Below are 16,312 nucleotides of genomic sequence, written 5' to 3' on the forward strand. Positions count from 1 at the left end.
ATGGCACAACTACCATCCAGTTTTCAGTCAGGGTGAATGGGCATATGCAACACACAATATTCTGTTGCAAAGCATGCTGTACAACATGACAGTCATGACCTCGGTGCCTGTTTCACCACACACATTAACTGGATTCTTCCTCCAGACACCAGTTTCTCAGAACTTCGTAGGTGGGAACTAGCACTACAACATGTCCTTGGTTCTCGCTACCCATCTAGCCTTAAGTTATGTTAATTCCTTCCGGCTCAGCATTTATTCACAGTAACTACTCCTTACTTCACTCCATTTCAGTTTTCGAAATCTTTCATTTTTTGACTTTACTTTTTTGTGTCCCCCTGCCACCTCTGTTACATGTAATGCACTTAGCTTTCCACTCTTATTAACTCGTGCACGATGTTTTAGTAGTAATCTCTGTCTTGCATATTACCCTGTCTTCCAGCTTCAAGCTCTCAGGTTTTCAAATCTTGTCCGGTGCAGTCCCCAACAATCAGTTTTTCCTTCTCATCCCATTTGGTAGGTCTTCCCTGACCCGGGGTTCTGCGTGACTTTTCAAAACTGTAGCCCTTTCTCTAAACCTCTCCAGTTCTTTTCCTTCAACCCTGTTCTTTCCCCTTCAACTCTTCCACCAGGAGGAGGAGCCACTGGCTCCAAAAGCTTGTGAAAGTTAAATCCTTGTGTGTGTGTGTGTGTGTGTGTGTGTGTGTGTGTGTGTGTGTGTGTGTAACACACTGACCACCATCTCTGGTCCGAGCTGCCAGAGATAAGGCTGTGACTGAAAACTAACGAATAAGTACTTAAATTGTTGATATTCCAACCAGGGGTTTCCATTGTTTGAAAAACAGAAGTTAGTTGTGTTTTTTGCACTACATTAGTCACACAAAATTACCTAACACTTTGGGCCCTGAGCCATAGCGCATGAAGTTCTACCACAAGGCCTAGCTGTTTTTGCGTATTTTAATTTACAACAACTATTAAATGGTTTTTGTTATAGTAATGGCATTACCCTTATTGAAAAGCCTGAACTTTCTAGTTTGAAGCTATGTGTAATACTTCATTCTTTTAATTAATATTTGCTTTCATGAAACTTTCAGTTATAGCGTTGTTTTTGGAAAGAGAAAAAAATTGGTGAAGGATATATATGCACTTAATGCACAGAAGGAAAACTACATTATTTTAATAATTATTTATACTGCTTGTTTTATATACAGTAATCTCCTTTGGCTTTATTTTTAAGATGCAATTTTGGTCTTTGTATGATAAATTTTGAAGCACGGTAGTTTGTACAATGCCACTTTGCATTCACTACACTGGTAGCTTGTGGCTTTGTGCCACACTTTCCCAGTAAGCTTTTTGCCTCACAGAGAACACACTACACATTGTTTTTGTTTCTCTTTCTTGCCTATTTCTGTCTCAGTCTTTTCCAGAAAATGGTTTCCAGTTGATAGTCTAGAGAGTCCCGATTGACCAGGTTGTGGTTAGATCTCTCTGCTGTCCGCAAGACCTGCACAGATAGTTGTCATAAACTGTGATGATGTGAGGCATTTTCCAGTTACCTTGTCATACAATATACTTGAATTTATCCCCACCATTAGTATTATGTGGAATGACAACTTTCTCCACCACATCAGAATTCGGTGCTCAAAAGCCCCATATGATAGTTATTGGTCTGAGAAGTCAACACCCAACTTGTTTTTACTATAGCCCACTACACAGGCTGGTTTTGACTTCTCTCTGCCTCTCTTATCAACAAAAGTCACAGTCTCTGCAGTGTGCCTTGTACTTATCATGTACACATTTCTTTTGTCCTTCTAACACAATGCCAAGATATTTCCTTTATGCCTAAAAATTAGTTCACCTCGCTGAAGTTTCGGATCTTTTATAGCAGGAGGTAATCCCTGTCTAGATTTTCTTGTAGTTCCCAGAAGAGCAGTTTTTGCAGCTTCCAGTTCTGAAGCAAGGACTGGGCTGGTGTAGAATCAGTCTGTAAACAAAGTGTAACCTTTTCCTGGCAGATTCCCAAGGAATGTTTTTACGAGTGTCACTGTGTGAGACCTCTCACTTGCATAAACAGAAAAGTTCAAGACATAACCTGTTTCTGACTCTGACAACATGTACAGTTTTATACCATGTTTATTTGGCTTTTGTGGCATGTACTGCTTGAAATACACACGGCCATGAAATTTGCACATGCCTTCATCAATTGTAATGTTTTGAAAGGGTGTATATGCTCGTGGGAAATTAGCAGACACCATATCCAGGAGTGGTCTCACCTTGTGTAGTGGGTCATAGCCAGCTTCTCCTTTCTTCTTAGCAAATGAATTGTCACTGATGTGAAAGTTTCTCAAAATAGAAAGAAACCTGTCACAGCTCAGGATGTTTGGACAGAAATTACATGACACAACAGGATCCTTGGACCAGTGCTATTATATACAGGGTCTCACACTTGCACACATATGGACTGCAACTGCTAGAAACTTCCTTATTTCTATGAGAGTAACTCCTTTCCACTTTGATAGTGAGCAGGTAGGGGAAAGGGAATTTGTGCTTCATAATTTCCTTATGCTTTGTTGTGCATACAGATTAGTTTGCTGCTTTATATGATTCACTATACTGTCTGTAAGTAAACACAAAAAGAAGTCTAGAGGTGTACTGTTCTGGTTTAAACTGGTAAGGTTGCACTTTCCAGAGTGTCCTGGGAATGGGTAGATCTTTGGCACATGATCAGTAGGCATTCCGCCTTTATCAGAATCGGTACAGCATGAAGTTCTCGGTCTCTCACTCACCCTTGGTTGCCCACACACTTCAGGTGTGGTATCGGCAGGAACAATGGCAATACATGCTTCTAAAGGATTTGGATGCTTGCTCTCCTCGCCTGACTCTACCATAGTAGTAGTATTTGCAAATAAAATCACTTACTACTATAGTTACATATTGAAACCTCTTTCAGTTGAAATCTGAATAAAAATATTGTGTAGTTTGTTATCTGCATTCCTTACTTCAAGACTCAGAATCTTCTTCTTGAATATAGTCTACGTCATCATCAGAATCGAGCAAATAATCATCCTCCAGAAAATCATCACTTTCTTCAAATTCGCGTGATAACTCAAGAGTGATTTCATCATCTGTTAATCTACGCTTTCCATGATGATGCAACTGAGCACTTGCAAAGCCTCATAAAAAAGGAGTTGTTCTCCTTTGTCCACCACTTAGCACCATATATCATCAAATACTTCAACTATAACCTCTGCTGTGCCTCACAGACCATTGGGAGCCCTACAAACATGTAAAGGAAGGAAGGGGAAGTTCGAGCACACACACCCATAAAATTACGGCTGTCGGATTTTTGGGCTGGTCAGGCACTCCCGTATTTTTTACGGGCGTCGGCTCCTAAGTGTTAATATAGATTAAAAAATCTACTCACAAAGTGGCGGCAGAACACACATATAAAAGCTGGTTGTAATTGGCAAGCTTTCGGAACCAGTGATTCCTCCTTCAGGCAGAAGGGTCAAATAGGAAGGAAGAAGGGTGAAGGAAAAGGACTGGAGAGGTCTAGGAAAAGTGGTCGATTTTGGGAAGGTCACCCAGAACCCCGGGTCAGTGGAGACTTACCATACAGGATGAGAAGGAAAGTCTTTCCTTTGTGACCAACAGTAGAATTGTTTTGAACAATTCTTCATATTCACATTTATAGATTAGCAAAAAAAATTATCTTCCAGCCACAATACAACCAGCCCAAAGTTTTTGCAAAGCAATATATACATCAGAACTGTTGTCAAAATTATAAAATAGTCAAAGCTACAGAGTACGTCTGCTCTTGGTGGGTTTTACTGGCAGAACTTTTAATGCAGAGACAGATATGAATGGTGATACTAACGACACCATAGCAGATAGAACCACAAGTGTCAGTGATTAAAATAGTTCAAAAATAGGAAGAAGGAAATCATACAAATCAAAAATATTATTGCACACTCCACTCGGCATGAGATTTTACTGGATTAAAGAAGAGAGATAAGATCTGGATGATTGATCTACAGGGTGTTTCAAAAATGACCGGTATATTTGAAACGGCAGTAAAAACTAAACGAGCAGCAATAGAAATACACCGTTTGTTGCAATATGCTTGGGACAACAGTACATTTTCAGGCGGACAAACTTTCGAAATTACAGTAGTTACAATTTTCAACAACAGATGGCGCTGCATGTGATGTGAAAGATATAGAAGAAAACGCAGTCTGTGGGTGCGCCATTCTGTACGTCGTCTTTCTGCTGTAAGCGTGTGCTGTTCACAACGTGCAAGTGTGCTGTGGACAACATGGTTTATTCCTTAGAACAGAGGATTTTTCTGGTGTTGGAATTCCACCACCTAGAACACAGTGTTGTTGCAACAAGACGAAGTTTTCAACGGAGGTTTAATGTAACCAAAGGACCGAAAGGCGATACAATAAAGGATCTGTTTGAAAAATTTCAACGGACTGGGAACGTGACGGATGAACTTGCTGGAAAGGTAGGGCGACCGCAGACGGCAACCACAGAGGGCAACGCACAGCTAGTGCAGCAGGTGATCCAACAGCGGCCTTGGGTTTCCGTTCGCCGTGTTGCAGCTGCGGTCCAAATGACGCCAATATCCACGTATCGTCTCATGCGCCAGAGTTTACACCTATATCCATACAAAATTCAAACGCGGCAACCCCTCAGCGCCCCTACCATTGCTGCACGAGAGACATTCGCTAACGATATAGTGCACAGGATTGATGACGGCGATATGCATGTGGGCAGCATTTGGTTTACTGACGAAGCTTATTTTTACCTGGACGGCTTCGTCAATAAACAGAACTGGCACATATGGGGAACCAAAAAGCCCCATGTTGCAGTCCCATCGTCCCTGCATCCTCAAAAAGTACTGGTCTGGGCCGCCATTTCTTCCAAAGGAATCATTGGCCCATTTTTCAGATCCGAAACGATTACTGCATCACGCTATCTGGACATTCTTCGTGAATTTGTGGCGTTACAAACTGCCTTAGACGACACTGCGAACACCTCGTGGTTTATGCAAGATCGTGCCTGGCCACATCGCACGGCCGACATCTTTAATTTCCTGAATGAATATTTCGATGATCGTGTGATTGCTTTGGGCTATCCGAAACATACAGGAGGCGGCGTGGATTGACCTCCCTATTCGCCAGACATGAACCCCTGTGACTTCTTTCTGTGGGGACACTTGAAAGACCAGGTGTACCGCCAGAATCCAGAAACAATTGAACAGCTGAAGCAGTACATCTCATCTGCATGTGAAGCCATTCCGCCAGACACGTTGTCAAAGGTTTCGGGTAATTTCATTCAAAGACTACGCCATATTATTGCTATGCATGGTGGATATGTGGAAAATATCGTACTATATAGTTTCCCAGACCGCAGTGCCATCTATTGTTGACAATTGTAACTACTGTAATTTCGAAAGTTTGTCTGCCTGAAAATGTACTGTTGTCCCAAGCATATTGCAACAAACGGTGTATTTCTATCGCTGCTCGTTTAGTTTGTACTGCCGTTTCAAATATACTGGTCATTTTTGAAACACCCTGTACATATATATGAATGAGTATAGGAAAAATATAATGCACTTACGTCTTATCGAAATGGCTAAGTAACCAATCCGAAGAAACTGTTTGGTGCAGATAACTACATTGTTGAGACTATGACATTTGTTGTAAGGCTCCTTCCTTGACAACACAGCTTTTACTAAGCACAAATTATGTAGAAATAAATCACATAAAATAATAGTTCCTGACTCTTGTGAAAATAGGCAAAATGAAAAATTTCTGGAAATTAATACTTCTTTGCCAATACAACACACTGCACATTTGTTGCATAATTCACACATTAGTACAGTTGAACACCGTTTGGAGGTTTGACTCAGAAGTACTCAAATGTGAACCACACTCTCGCTGCACCCATAGCTTCGTTCATTGAAAATACAACTTTTGATTGAATGATAAGGGAAGACAGTACTGCATTAAGTAGACTGACAAGTCTGTGTGCTAGACAACAAAATCCAAGCCACTATCCAGGAAAAAGACCATGTAGCCCAGGGTCATTGTCAATAGGTAAAGCAGAGAAATTGTTACGAATGAATGCCAGATGGTTGTGATAAGAGGGTCTGTGCTGCAGCAGCAGCAGCTGCTGATCAACCATCAAATGAAGTTTCATGACAGATCCAGTAAGAAACTGATGAACAAAAGAAACTGATGAACAAGCTCAAATGAATGACGACTACATCAAAGGTACAACCACCTCGGACAAACATGATTTGAGACACTCACCAACATCTTATTGAAAGTATGTGAAGCTATACTTGTCCAGAGATAAATACTGTTGCTACCTTAAAGGAATGTGTCTTATTTGAGTGTTTATTGTTTGAATTGATTTGCGTGAAGTATAAGTCAAAATGTGCCTACCCCCCCCCCCCCCCCCCCACACCAGACAAAACAAACAAGCTATTTTTACAGGGTAACAATTGTTTAACTATATGAAATAAAATTGTTGTAACTTCTGAATGGTTTGTGTTAGGACATTCAAACTGCATGGTTAGCTGCAGGACATAATGAGAATTAGTATATGCTTTATGGTCTTGTTTAGCAATGAAGCCCACTTTCATTTAGATGGGTTAGTCAGTAAGCAAAATTAGTGCATTTTGGGGACTGAGAATCCACATTTCATGGTCGGGAAGTCTCTTCACCCCCAGCGGATGATGATGTGCTGTGCAATGTCCAGTCACGGAATAATGGGCATGATATTCCTTGATGGCACAGTGACTACCGAATGGTATGTGAAGGTTTTGGAATCGATTTCATCCCCATTAGCCAAATTTACACTGATTTCAACAAGATGGAGCTCGATCCACATCAAAGCAGGAGAGTGCTTGATGTTCTGGAGGAGCACTTTTGGGACCATATTCTGGCTCTGGGGTACCCAGAGGGCACTGGCATGGGCCTTGATTAGCCACCATACTTTACGGATCTGAACACATGCTATGTCTTTTTGTGGGCTATGTTACAGACATGGTGTACAGCAATAACCCCAAAACCATTGCTGAGCTGAAAACAACCATTCAGAAGGTCACTGACAGCATTGATGTTCTAACACGTCAGTGGGTCATGCAGAATTTTGCCATCCATCTGCACCACATCACCGCATATGGAACATGTCGTAGCCTAAATCTGAATATCTGTAGTGACGTTTACATGTTGAATAAAGTGTGTGCACACTGTAGTTTGTAACTAATTTACATTTTTTTCATATAGTTCAATGATTGTCAAATTGTATGCAAAATATTGTACTGTTGCCTGTGTGTGTGCAATAACATTGAGTACTAAGCAATTGACTGTTACAACACAAACTTTTCCATGTAGTTCCTTGTTTGCTCTGGTGGTCATAATCATGAGGCACAGGATGGGTGAAATAAGTGGCCCAGAAAATACTTAAAAAAGACTGACTTGGAAATGACTCTTGTTAATGAACAGGAGAACTGCTCACCACAGAAAGAACCATGCTTTTGATGCATCTGTCAGTCTTCTGCATACTCTGTACCAAGTACTTCCCTGTGCCATTATGATTGAGTGAGTGCATGACAGGAACAGATACATTTAGTGACTTGTGGAACACGTGAAGAATGGCGTTTATGATTAAGAAAGAGGCTTTGTAGTCAAGTCTAATGCAAATCACAGTTTGTGAAAAACATATGCAGAGCTTAAAGTATTTATATTTATGGCATCTGCAGCTGTTGAAAGGGAGGATATGAAGAATTTTGCTGACAGCTGGTAAAATTCATGGTTTATTGATACATAATGGTTTTGCGGCCTAAAGCTGATCATCATGTGCAAAGATGATGCAGTTTAAGGCCACAAGACTGGTTGAGTATCGACAAAAACAAGAATTTTACCATTTGTCAGCAGAATTCTTCTTATCATGTGTGCAGAACTGTTTGCTCGAGTTTGACTGAAAGTGTTCCAACAAAACCTCCAACAGAGCATGCAGTGCAAAACTTAATAGCTAAATGTGCTCTGTAGTGAATAAAAACCATAACTATTTGAAAGCCTACTTACACCCTGTTTGTCTACCCTCTTCAATAGTATTGCTATGCAGTGTAGTATCTGCCTCAGATGGGACTGATGGAGGATATTTGAAAAATCCGAAGAAGGGCATCTAGTTTTGTATTATCGTGAAATAGGGGAGAGAGTGCCATGGATACAATATGCAAATTGGAGTGGCAGTCACTCAAACAAAGGCATTTTTTGTTGTGGCAGTATGTTCTCATAAAATTACAATCACCAACTTTCTCCTCCATTTTTTGAAAAAAAAAAAAAATGTTGGTGCTCACATCCATAGAGAGAAGTGAACATTGTAATAAAATAAGAGAAATCTGTGATTTTCTAGAAAGATTTAAGTGCTTGTTTCTCACACATGCTGTTTGGCAGTGGAATGTTAGAGAAATAGCTTGAAGGTGGTTTAATGAACCCTCTACCATGCACTCAATTGTGAAATGTAGAGTAATCATTTAGATGTGGAAATGAGTTCGAACACCAGAAATCACTCCTGTGAAAGCAAGCCTAGAATGTAGTCCACCAGAATCTCAACACTATTTATGTGTGCAAGTGGTAATTAAGAAATAATCACGTCAAAACATTATCAAAAAAGACCTGCATCTGTATCCTTAGAAACATACTGTTGGGCACGAGTTAAAGCATCCAAAGGAACTTTGGCATGTTGGGTTCTGCCAGTGGTTTGTGAGTGGAGTCAGCAATTTTGGATCTCAGTTTTTCATTTCTTCAGATAAGGTGTGGTTAAGCCTTTTAGTGTTCGTGAAATCACAGAATTTGCACTATTATTCATCAGAAAATATCCATCAGGGCTTAACGGAGCTATTGTATAACCTCAGGATTGGTGTTTGGCACGCAATTTCTGGTGTTTGCATTGTAACATGGTTTTTTCAATGAACTGTTAATGTTAACCATTATGTGCAGAAACTGTTAAATCCATAGCACATCAACTCACAGAAGGTGGATGACTGTATAGATATTTCCAGCAATATGGAGGAACAGTGCGCACTGCCTTGGTGACAACTGTGTCGTGTGCCTGAGGTATTCGGTGAGGAGAGGACAGTCAGCAAAGGCAGTACAACTTCCTGGCCACCTAGATCACCTGATCTCCTTGCGACACCTGTGGGGTGAATTGAAAGCTCAGGTGTATTCAGATAAGCCTCACACACATGAACAGTTATAGCAAAAAAATTGAAAACAGAGTTACTGCTGTCCCTCGGGCAGAGTAGCTAGGCATGTCGCAGTTTCCTACATCGAGCACAGTGCTGAATAATTGTCAGAGGTGGTCATTTCCAGCATTTTCTATGATGATCATTAACAAGGGAGGACGTTTTAGCCATGTTACAGTATGTTATAAGTTAAAATTTTAGTTATACTGTGTTCGTGATTTGTCTGGCTCTAGATATCATTCAAATTGTCTATCAGAACGGTTAAGTGTAAACATTATGTGAAGTAGAACATTTGCTTAAGCAAATAGTAGCAGCAGGATCTGTGGAAACTTGGGTGGAAGTTTCTATTGAGTTGTGAGAAATCACTAAAATTTTTGTAATTGGAAGGTAGTAATTAGGAAAGGAATTAGGTATGGGAAGAAAATGTTATTAAAATCGTTGAAGGAGTGTATAGTACAATGTGTCTATGGTAACAATCAATTATAATTGCTAAATTGAAGTGACGTAATGGTAATGTGCTAAGACATACAGTGGAGAGAAATAATTACTAAAATTTTAAGTATTTTAAATATAGATTAAAGTAGGTAAAAAGAGATACTAATTGGAAAGCATGGAGGCAGAAAAGTGGAGAATAAAAAAATAAAACACTGAGAAGTGTAGAAAAACAAAGCTAAAAGAAGGCTAAGAGGAAAAGCACAACTAAAAAATAGATATAGGATGGGTGGATATTTTTTTTTTTTTTTTTTTTTTTGAGGGAGGAGTGGGGCAGACAAGAGCCATAAAACTGTGGGTGTCAGTTGAGATCTGTCAAGAGTATTTGCTGTATGACCATGCATAGCATGAAGGTTTTCATATTGAGAATGCATGTAAAAATTATTTGCATTGTGTGGTGAGCTAATACAAACAGTAAAAGGATAATGCCCATCACTAAGGTTCATATTTTATCAATTTTTTCTTTATAAGGATTTGTTGATAGTAAATACAAATTTAGATTGCTAGTTAGAAACTGTTTGGTCAGTGGTGAATTGCTCTGTTCTGTTCGGTTATTCTCCAATAATTAATTAACAAATGCCACATATTGTCTTATCATAACAATTTCAGTATATTTTTAGGAGTTAAGTAACTTAGGTTGCTAAAGGAACTAATAGCTGAATGACATTATCACTGATTTGGCATTTTGCCCTGTTCCAAGCTATTCTTGTTTTACAGAACTGACGAGATAGTTGAACAGTCGGAGACGAATTTGCAACCAAATGCAGAGGCTCCGTCCTTCCTTGGAGTTTTGATGAATGTTGGAGTTAACAACAGTGGTGGTAGTGAAGCATGTGATCTGAATGATTCAGGGCTGTCACAAGCTTCAAGCAATGTTTCAGTTAGTTCCTTATCAGCTGAAGAAGAAGAAGAGCTAAAATTTGATACTCCTAATAGATCTGAAACACACCATGCAGATGGCTGTAGACAAGAACACCATGCTATGAAGAGGTAATTTTTCTTTGCATTTGGATGTTGTGGAAGTATTTAACAAATAACTGTATAAAGTACCTAATGTTGTTTCACCACCAATTTACAGGAGTGGGTGGCAACGAGAAGAAATAACAACGTTAGATGCAGCAGATGTCACCTTGAATGGTGCATTGCTCCGCATTGCAGTTCCTAACAGTGACACTGAAGCACAACGAGCTGGTGACTCAAGTGTATCACAGGCTTCAAGTAGTGCATCAATTAGTTCAAATACTGCTGTTCCACATAGTTCCTCTGATGGACCTCTAGTCAAGAGGCGAAAATTTGACTCGGGGAATTCAAGTACAGCTGAAGATCTTCAGGAAGATGAAGAGACATGCAGATCACAGGAGAGTCCCAGAATTAATGTTCAAGCAGTCACTGTTTTGAATGTACAAAATGTGGTAAATTATAATATTCAAAATACTTCTAATACTCCTTGAAGTGGAAAACTTCTAATAAATCATTTGTGATATTTTTTGTACATTTGACTGAATTACACTTCTGTTTTATTATTCTTTAATGTTTCCTTTATTTTAAGTAAGCGTGTTAGTGACCTTGAGATGTTATGTATTTTAAATTATTTTGCAAGCATATTGGCTTTGAAAAGTAATTCCATCTAAAGATGCATCCTAATTTTTCTAGTTCTGGACACAGTAGTAGCATCAAAAAGATTATTTGATGAATTTGGCCTATTCACTGAATAGTTGTCATAATTATTTATAGAAACTATGATTTACAGCAGTGAGAGTGTCAAAATTAAGACAAAGTGCTACTCATAAATTAATTACTGGGCATTAAAACTAAAAGGCTCAAGTTAGCATACAGAAATGTTGAGTTGACTAATCATTGATACAAAAATTATTTTAAATGAGTTAATTGATCAACTGCTTGCATGAATTGATGTAATGTTGGCTCTTAATTTTTTGCCAGTACTCTCTCTCTCTTTTGATATTTGGTGACAAAGGTGTTACGAAAGACTGCTAAATAATTGTTAGGTGCAGGATGTACTTCTCAGTACCCAAAAGTTCTTCCCAAACTAGTAGATATTTATCTTTGTACATTACTATTATGAGGTAATTTTTTAAAGTTAGTGCAATATGTTTTGTCTTATTTTCTACTGTAAAATTATAAACAGACAGAATGATTGGGCAGTAGAAACATTCAGGAAGCAATTGTGAAGTACCATTGACTGACACATTTTAAAGTAGAAAATCTTTCATCTCACCCAATCTTGCAGCAGGTGGGTCCTTATCATTTGGTCATAGTGATGTGCTTCTCCTTTCCATATTTCCACAATCTATTCCTCTTGCCACCCAGAAGAAGGAACTAACAATTACAAAAACTAAGTACAGTTCTTCAATGTCTAAATGTATCTCTCAACAGTACTTGGAATTTAGCTTTCTGAAGGTATTTATTATCTAATCATTCTGTCTTCCTGTAATTTTGCAATTATCTCAAGTGAATTTTTGTTTTGTTATTTATTACTGTAACATACTGATGGGAAGGAGCGAGCTTTATTTTGTGTGCATACTGAAGTAGATTAAAGAAATGAAAAAAAGTTATTACTTTTTCTTTGCATGAATAGAACATAGGTGAGCTAAAATAACCAACCTTAATTTATCATTACCATCAGGAACTAATATGAAATGCTGCACTTTGAACTGAGGTTATACAGTACAGAGCAAGTACTGATTATGAGACTATTTCATAAGGATCAGTTTTAATCATTGAACAAAGAAGCACAATAGTGCTACCAGATGAAAGAATAATTAGAAGTATTTACACTGACCTGAGATGCATGTGATGTTGGTCTCATGAGTAATAAAACATATCTCTATGGTAGTCAGTACACTCAAGCGGGCCTGGTGTAATGTTCATGAGTATGGTGATGTGCCTTTAAAATTCTGACCAGTAATTGATAATTTGAGGGTTATAAACTTTGTTTTTCAACACACTTCAGAAAAACAAACTGTGTGTCAGTGAAGGGTTTGACCCTCCACAGTAAGTAAACACCTTCTGATCTGCAACTTGTTGTTGTTGTGGTCTTCACTCCAGAGACTGGTTTGATGCAGCTCTCCAAGTTACTCTACCCTGTGCAAGCTTCATCATCTCCAAGTAACATCCTTCTGAATTTGCTTAGTGTATTCATCTCTTGGTCTCCCTCTATGATTTTTACCCTCCACACTGCCCTGCAATACTAAATTGGTGATCCCTTGATGCCTCAGAACATGTCCTATCAACCGATCCCTTCTTGTAGTCAGTTTGCGCTACAGATTCCTCTTCTCCCCAGTTCTATTCAGTACCACCTCATTAATTATGTGATCTACCCATCTAATCTTCTGCATTCTTCGGTAGCCCCACATTCCAAAAGCTTCTATTCTCTTCTTGTCTAAACTATTTATCATCCATGATTCACTTCCATACATGGCTACACTCCATACAAATACTTTCAGAAACAACTTCTTGACACTTAAATCTATACTCGATGTTAACAAATTTCTCTTCTTCAGAAACGCTTTCCTTGCCATTGCCAGTCTACATTTTATATCCTCTCTACTTTGACCATCATCAGTTACTGTGTCCCCAAATAGCAAAACTCCTTTACTACTTTAAGTGTCTCAATTTCTAATCTAATTCCCTCAGCATTACCCAACTTAATTCGACTACATTCCATAATCCTCATTTTGCTTTTGTTGATGTTCATCTTATATCCTCCTATCAAGATACTGTCAATTCCGTTCAACAGCTCTTCCAGGTCCTTTGCTGTCTGACAGAATTACAGTGTCATTGGCAAACATCAAAGTTTTTATTTCTTCTCCATGGATTTTAATTCCTATTCCTGACTTTTCTTTTGTTTCCTCAATATACAGATGAATAACATCAGGGATAGGCTACAACCCTGTCTCACTCCCTTCCCAACCACTGCTTCCCTTTTGTGCCCCTCGACTCTTACAACTGCCATCTGGTTTCTGCTGTGCAAATTGTAAATAGCCTTTCACTCCCTGTATTTTTCCCCTGCCACCTTCAGAATTTGAAAGAGAGTATTCCAGTCAACATTGTCAAAAGCTTTCTCTAAGTCTACAAATGGTAGAAAGGTAGATTTGCCTTCCCTTAATCTATCTTCTAAGATAAGTCGTAGGTTCAGTATCTCCTCACGTGTTCCAACATTTCTACGAAATCCAAAAAGTTCTTCCCCAAGGTTGGCTTCTACCTGGTTTAACATTTGTCTGTAAAGAATTCATGTTAGTATTTTGCAGCCGTGACTTATTAAGCTGATGGTTCGGTAATTTTCACACCTGTCAACAGCTGCTTTCATTTGGAATTTGAATTATTATATTCTCCTTGAAGTCTGAGGGTATTTCGCCTGTCTCAAATATCTTTTTTTGTCATGGATGGCTCTCCTAAGGCTATCAGTACTTCTAATGGAATATTCTCAACTCCTGGAGCCTTGTTTCGATGTAGGGCTTTCAGTGCTATGTCAAATTCTTCATGCAGTATCATATCTCCCATTTAACCTTCATCTACATACTCTTCCATAATATTGTCCTTAAGTGCATCGCCCTTGTATAAATCCTCTATATGCTCCTTCACCTTTCTGCTTTTCCTTCTTTGCTTAGAACTGGTTTTCCATCTGAGCTCTTGATCTTCATACAAGTGGTTCTCCTTTCTCCAAAGGTCTCTTTAATTTTCCTGTGGCAGTATCTATCTTACCCCTAGTGATATATGCATCTACATCCTTACATTTTTCCTCTAACCATCCCTGCTTAACCATTTTGCACTTCCTGTTGATCTCGTACTTGAGACATTTGTACTCCTTTTTGTCTGTTTAACTTACTGCATTTTTATATTTTCTCCTTTAATCAATTAAATTCAATATCTCTTGTGTTACCCGCAGATTTCTACCAGCCCTCATCTTTTTACCTACTTGATCCTCTGCTGCCTTCACTATTTCATCTCTCAAAGCTACCCATTCTTCTTCTACTGTATTTGTTTCCCCTGTTCTTGTCAATTGTTCCCTAATGCTCTTTCTGAAACTCTGTGCATTTATCCATGTCCCATCTCCTTAAATTCCCACCTTTTTACAGTTTCTTCAGTTGTAATCAGTTTAATCTACAGCTCATGAGCAACAGATTGTGGTGAAAGTCCACATATGCCCCTGGAAATGTCTTAAAATTTAAAACCTGGTTCCTAAATCACTGTCTTACCATTATATAATCTATCTGAAACCTTCCAGTGCCTCCAGGCCTCTTCCACGTATATAGCCTTCTTTCATGATTCTTAAACCAAGTATTAGCTATGCACTGTGCAAAATTCTACCAGGCGGCATCCTCTTTCATTCCTTATCCCTATCCCTATTCCATATTCACCCACTACTTTGCCTCTCTTCCTTTTCCTACTATTGAATTCCAGTCCCCCCATGGCTATTAAATTTTCATCTCCCTTCACTGTCTGAATAATTTCTTTTATCTAATCATACATTTCTTCATCACCTGCGGAGCTAGTTGGCATATAAGCTTTTACTACTGTGGTAGGCGAGGGCTTTGTGTCTGTCTTGGTTACAATAATGCATTCACTATGCTGTTCATAGTAGCTTACCCACATTCCTATTTTTTTTATTCATTATTAACCCTACTCCTGGATTACCCATATTTGTTTTTGTGTTTATAACCCTGTATTCACTTGACCAGAAGTCTTGTTCCTCCTGCCACCAAACTTCACTAATTCCAGAATATTTTACCCAAGAGGACACCATCATTTAACCTTACAATAAAGCGGCACGCCCTTGGGAAAAATTACGGCTGTAGTTTCTCCTTGCTTTCAGCTGTTCGTAGTACCATCACACCAAGGCCAGTTTGGTTAATGCTACAAGGCCAGATCATTCATTCAGATTGTTGCCTCTGCAACTACTGAAAAGGCTGCTGCCCCTCTTCAGGAACCACACATTTGTCTGGCCTCTCAACAGATACCTCTCCATGGTGGTTGCACCTGTGGTACAGCTCTCTGTACCACTGAGGCACGCAAGCCTGCCCACCAACGGCGAGGTCCATGGTTCATGGGGGGGGAAGATCTGCAACTTATGTAGTCCAATAAATGACCACATCTGCATCTATTTGGCTACTCCGTAAATCACACTTATGTGCCTGGCAGAGGGTTCATCAAACCACCTTCATAACAATTCTGTTATTCCACTCTCCAACAGCATGTGGAAAAAACACACACTTAAATCTTTCCATGCATGCTCCAATTTCCTGTATTTTATTGCGATTATCATTTCTCCCCATGTAGGTCAGGGTCAACAAAATAGTTTCCTATTCAGAGAAGAAAGTTGCTGATTAAAATTTTGTGAGAGAATCCTGCCACAATGAAAAACATCTTTGTTGTAAAGACGCCCACTCCAAATCCTGTTTCATGTCACTCTCTCCTCCATTAATCCTAACTGGTAAGGATCCCACACCACACAGTAGTACACCAAAAGAGGATGAACAAGCATAGTGTAGACAGTCTCTTTAGTAGATCTGTTGCATCTTCTGTGTATTCTGCCAATAA

The 16,312-nt window shown here is 39.1% G+C and overlaps 1 protein-coding gene across 2 annotated transcripts in view; it reads left to right on the top strand.

Moving 5' to 3' along the window:
• LOC126188980 (uncharacterized) overlaps positions 1-12,295 on the top strand; it is a 188,311-nt gene extending 176,016 nt beyond the window's left edge. For both annotated transcript variants that reach the window (XM_049930768.1, XM_049930769.1), the window contains exons 12-13: positions 10,472-10,744; positions 10,833-12,295. In XM_049930768.1, coding sequence (XP_049786725.1) covers positions 10,472-10,744; positions 10,833-11,205 — 646 coding nt within the window. In that variant the 3' untranslated portion in view covers positions 11,206-12,295. The remainder of the gene's footprint in view (positions 1-10,471; positions 10,745-10,832) is intronic.
• The last annotated feature ends 4,017 nt before the right edge of the window (positions 12,296-16,312 follow it).

This window comes from Schistocerca cancellata, chromosome 5, assembly GCF_023864275.1.
Source record: "Schistocerca cancellata isolate TAMUIC-IGC-003103 chromosome 5, iqSchCanc2.1, whole genome shotgun sequence".
Lineage (NCBI taxonomy): Eukaryota > Metazoa > Arthropoda > Insecta > Orthoptera > Acrididae > Schistocerca > Schistocerca cancellata.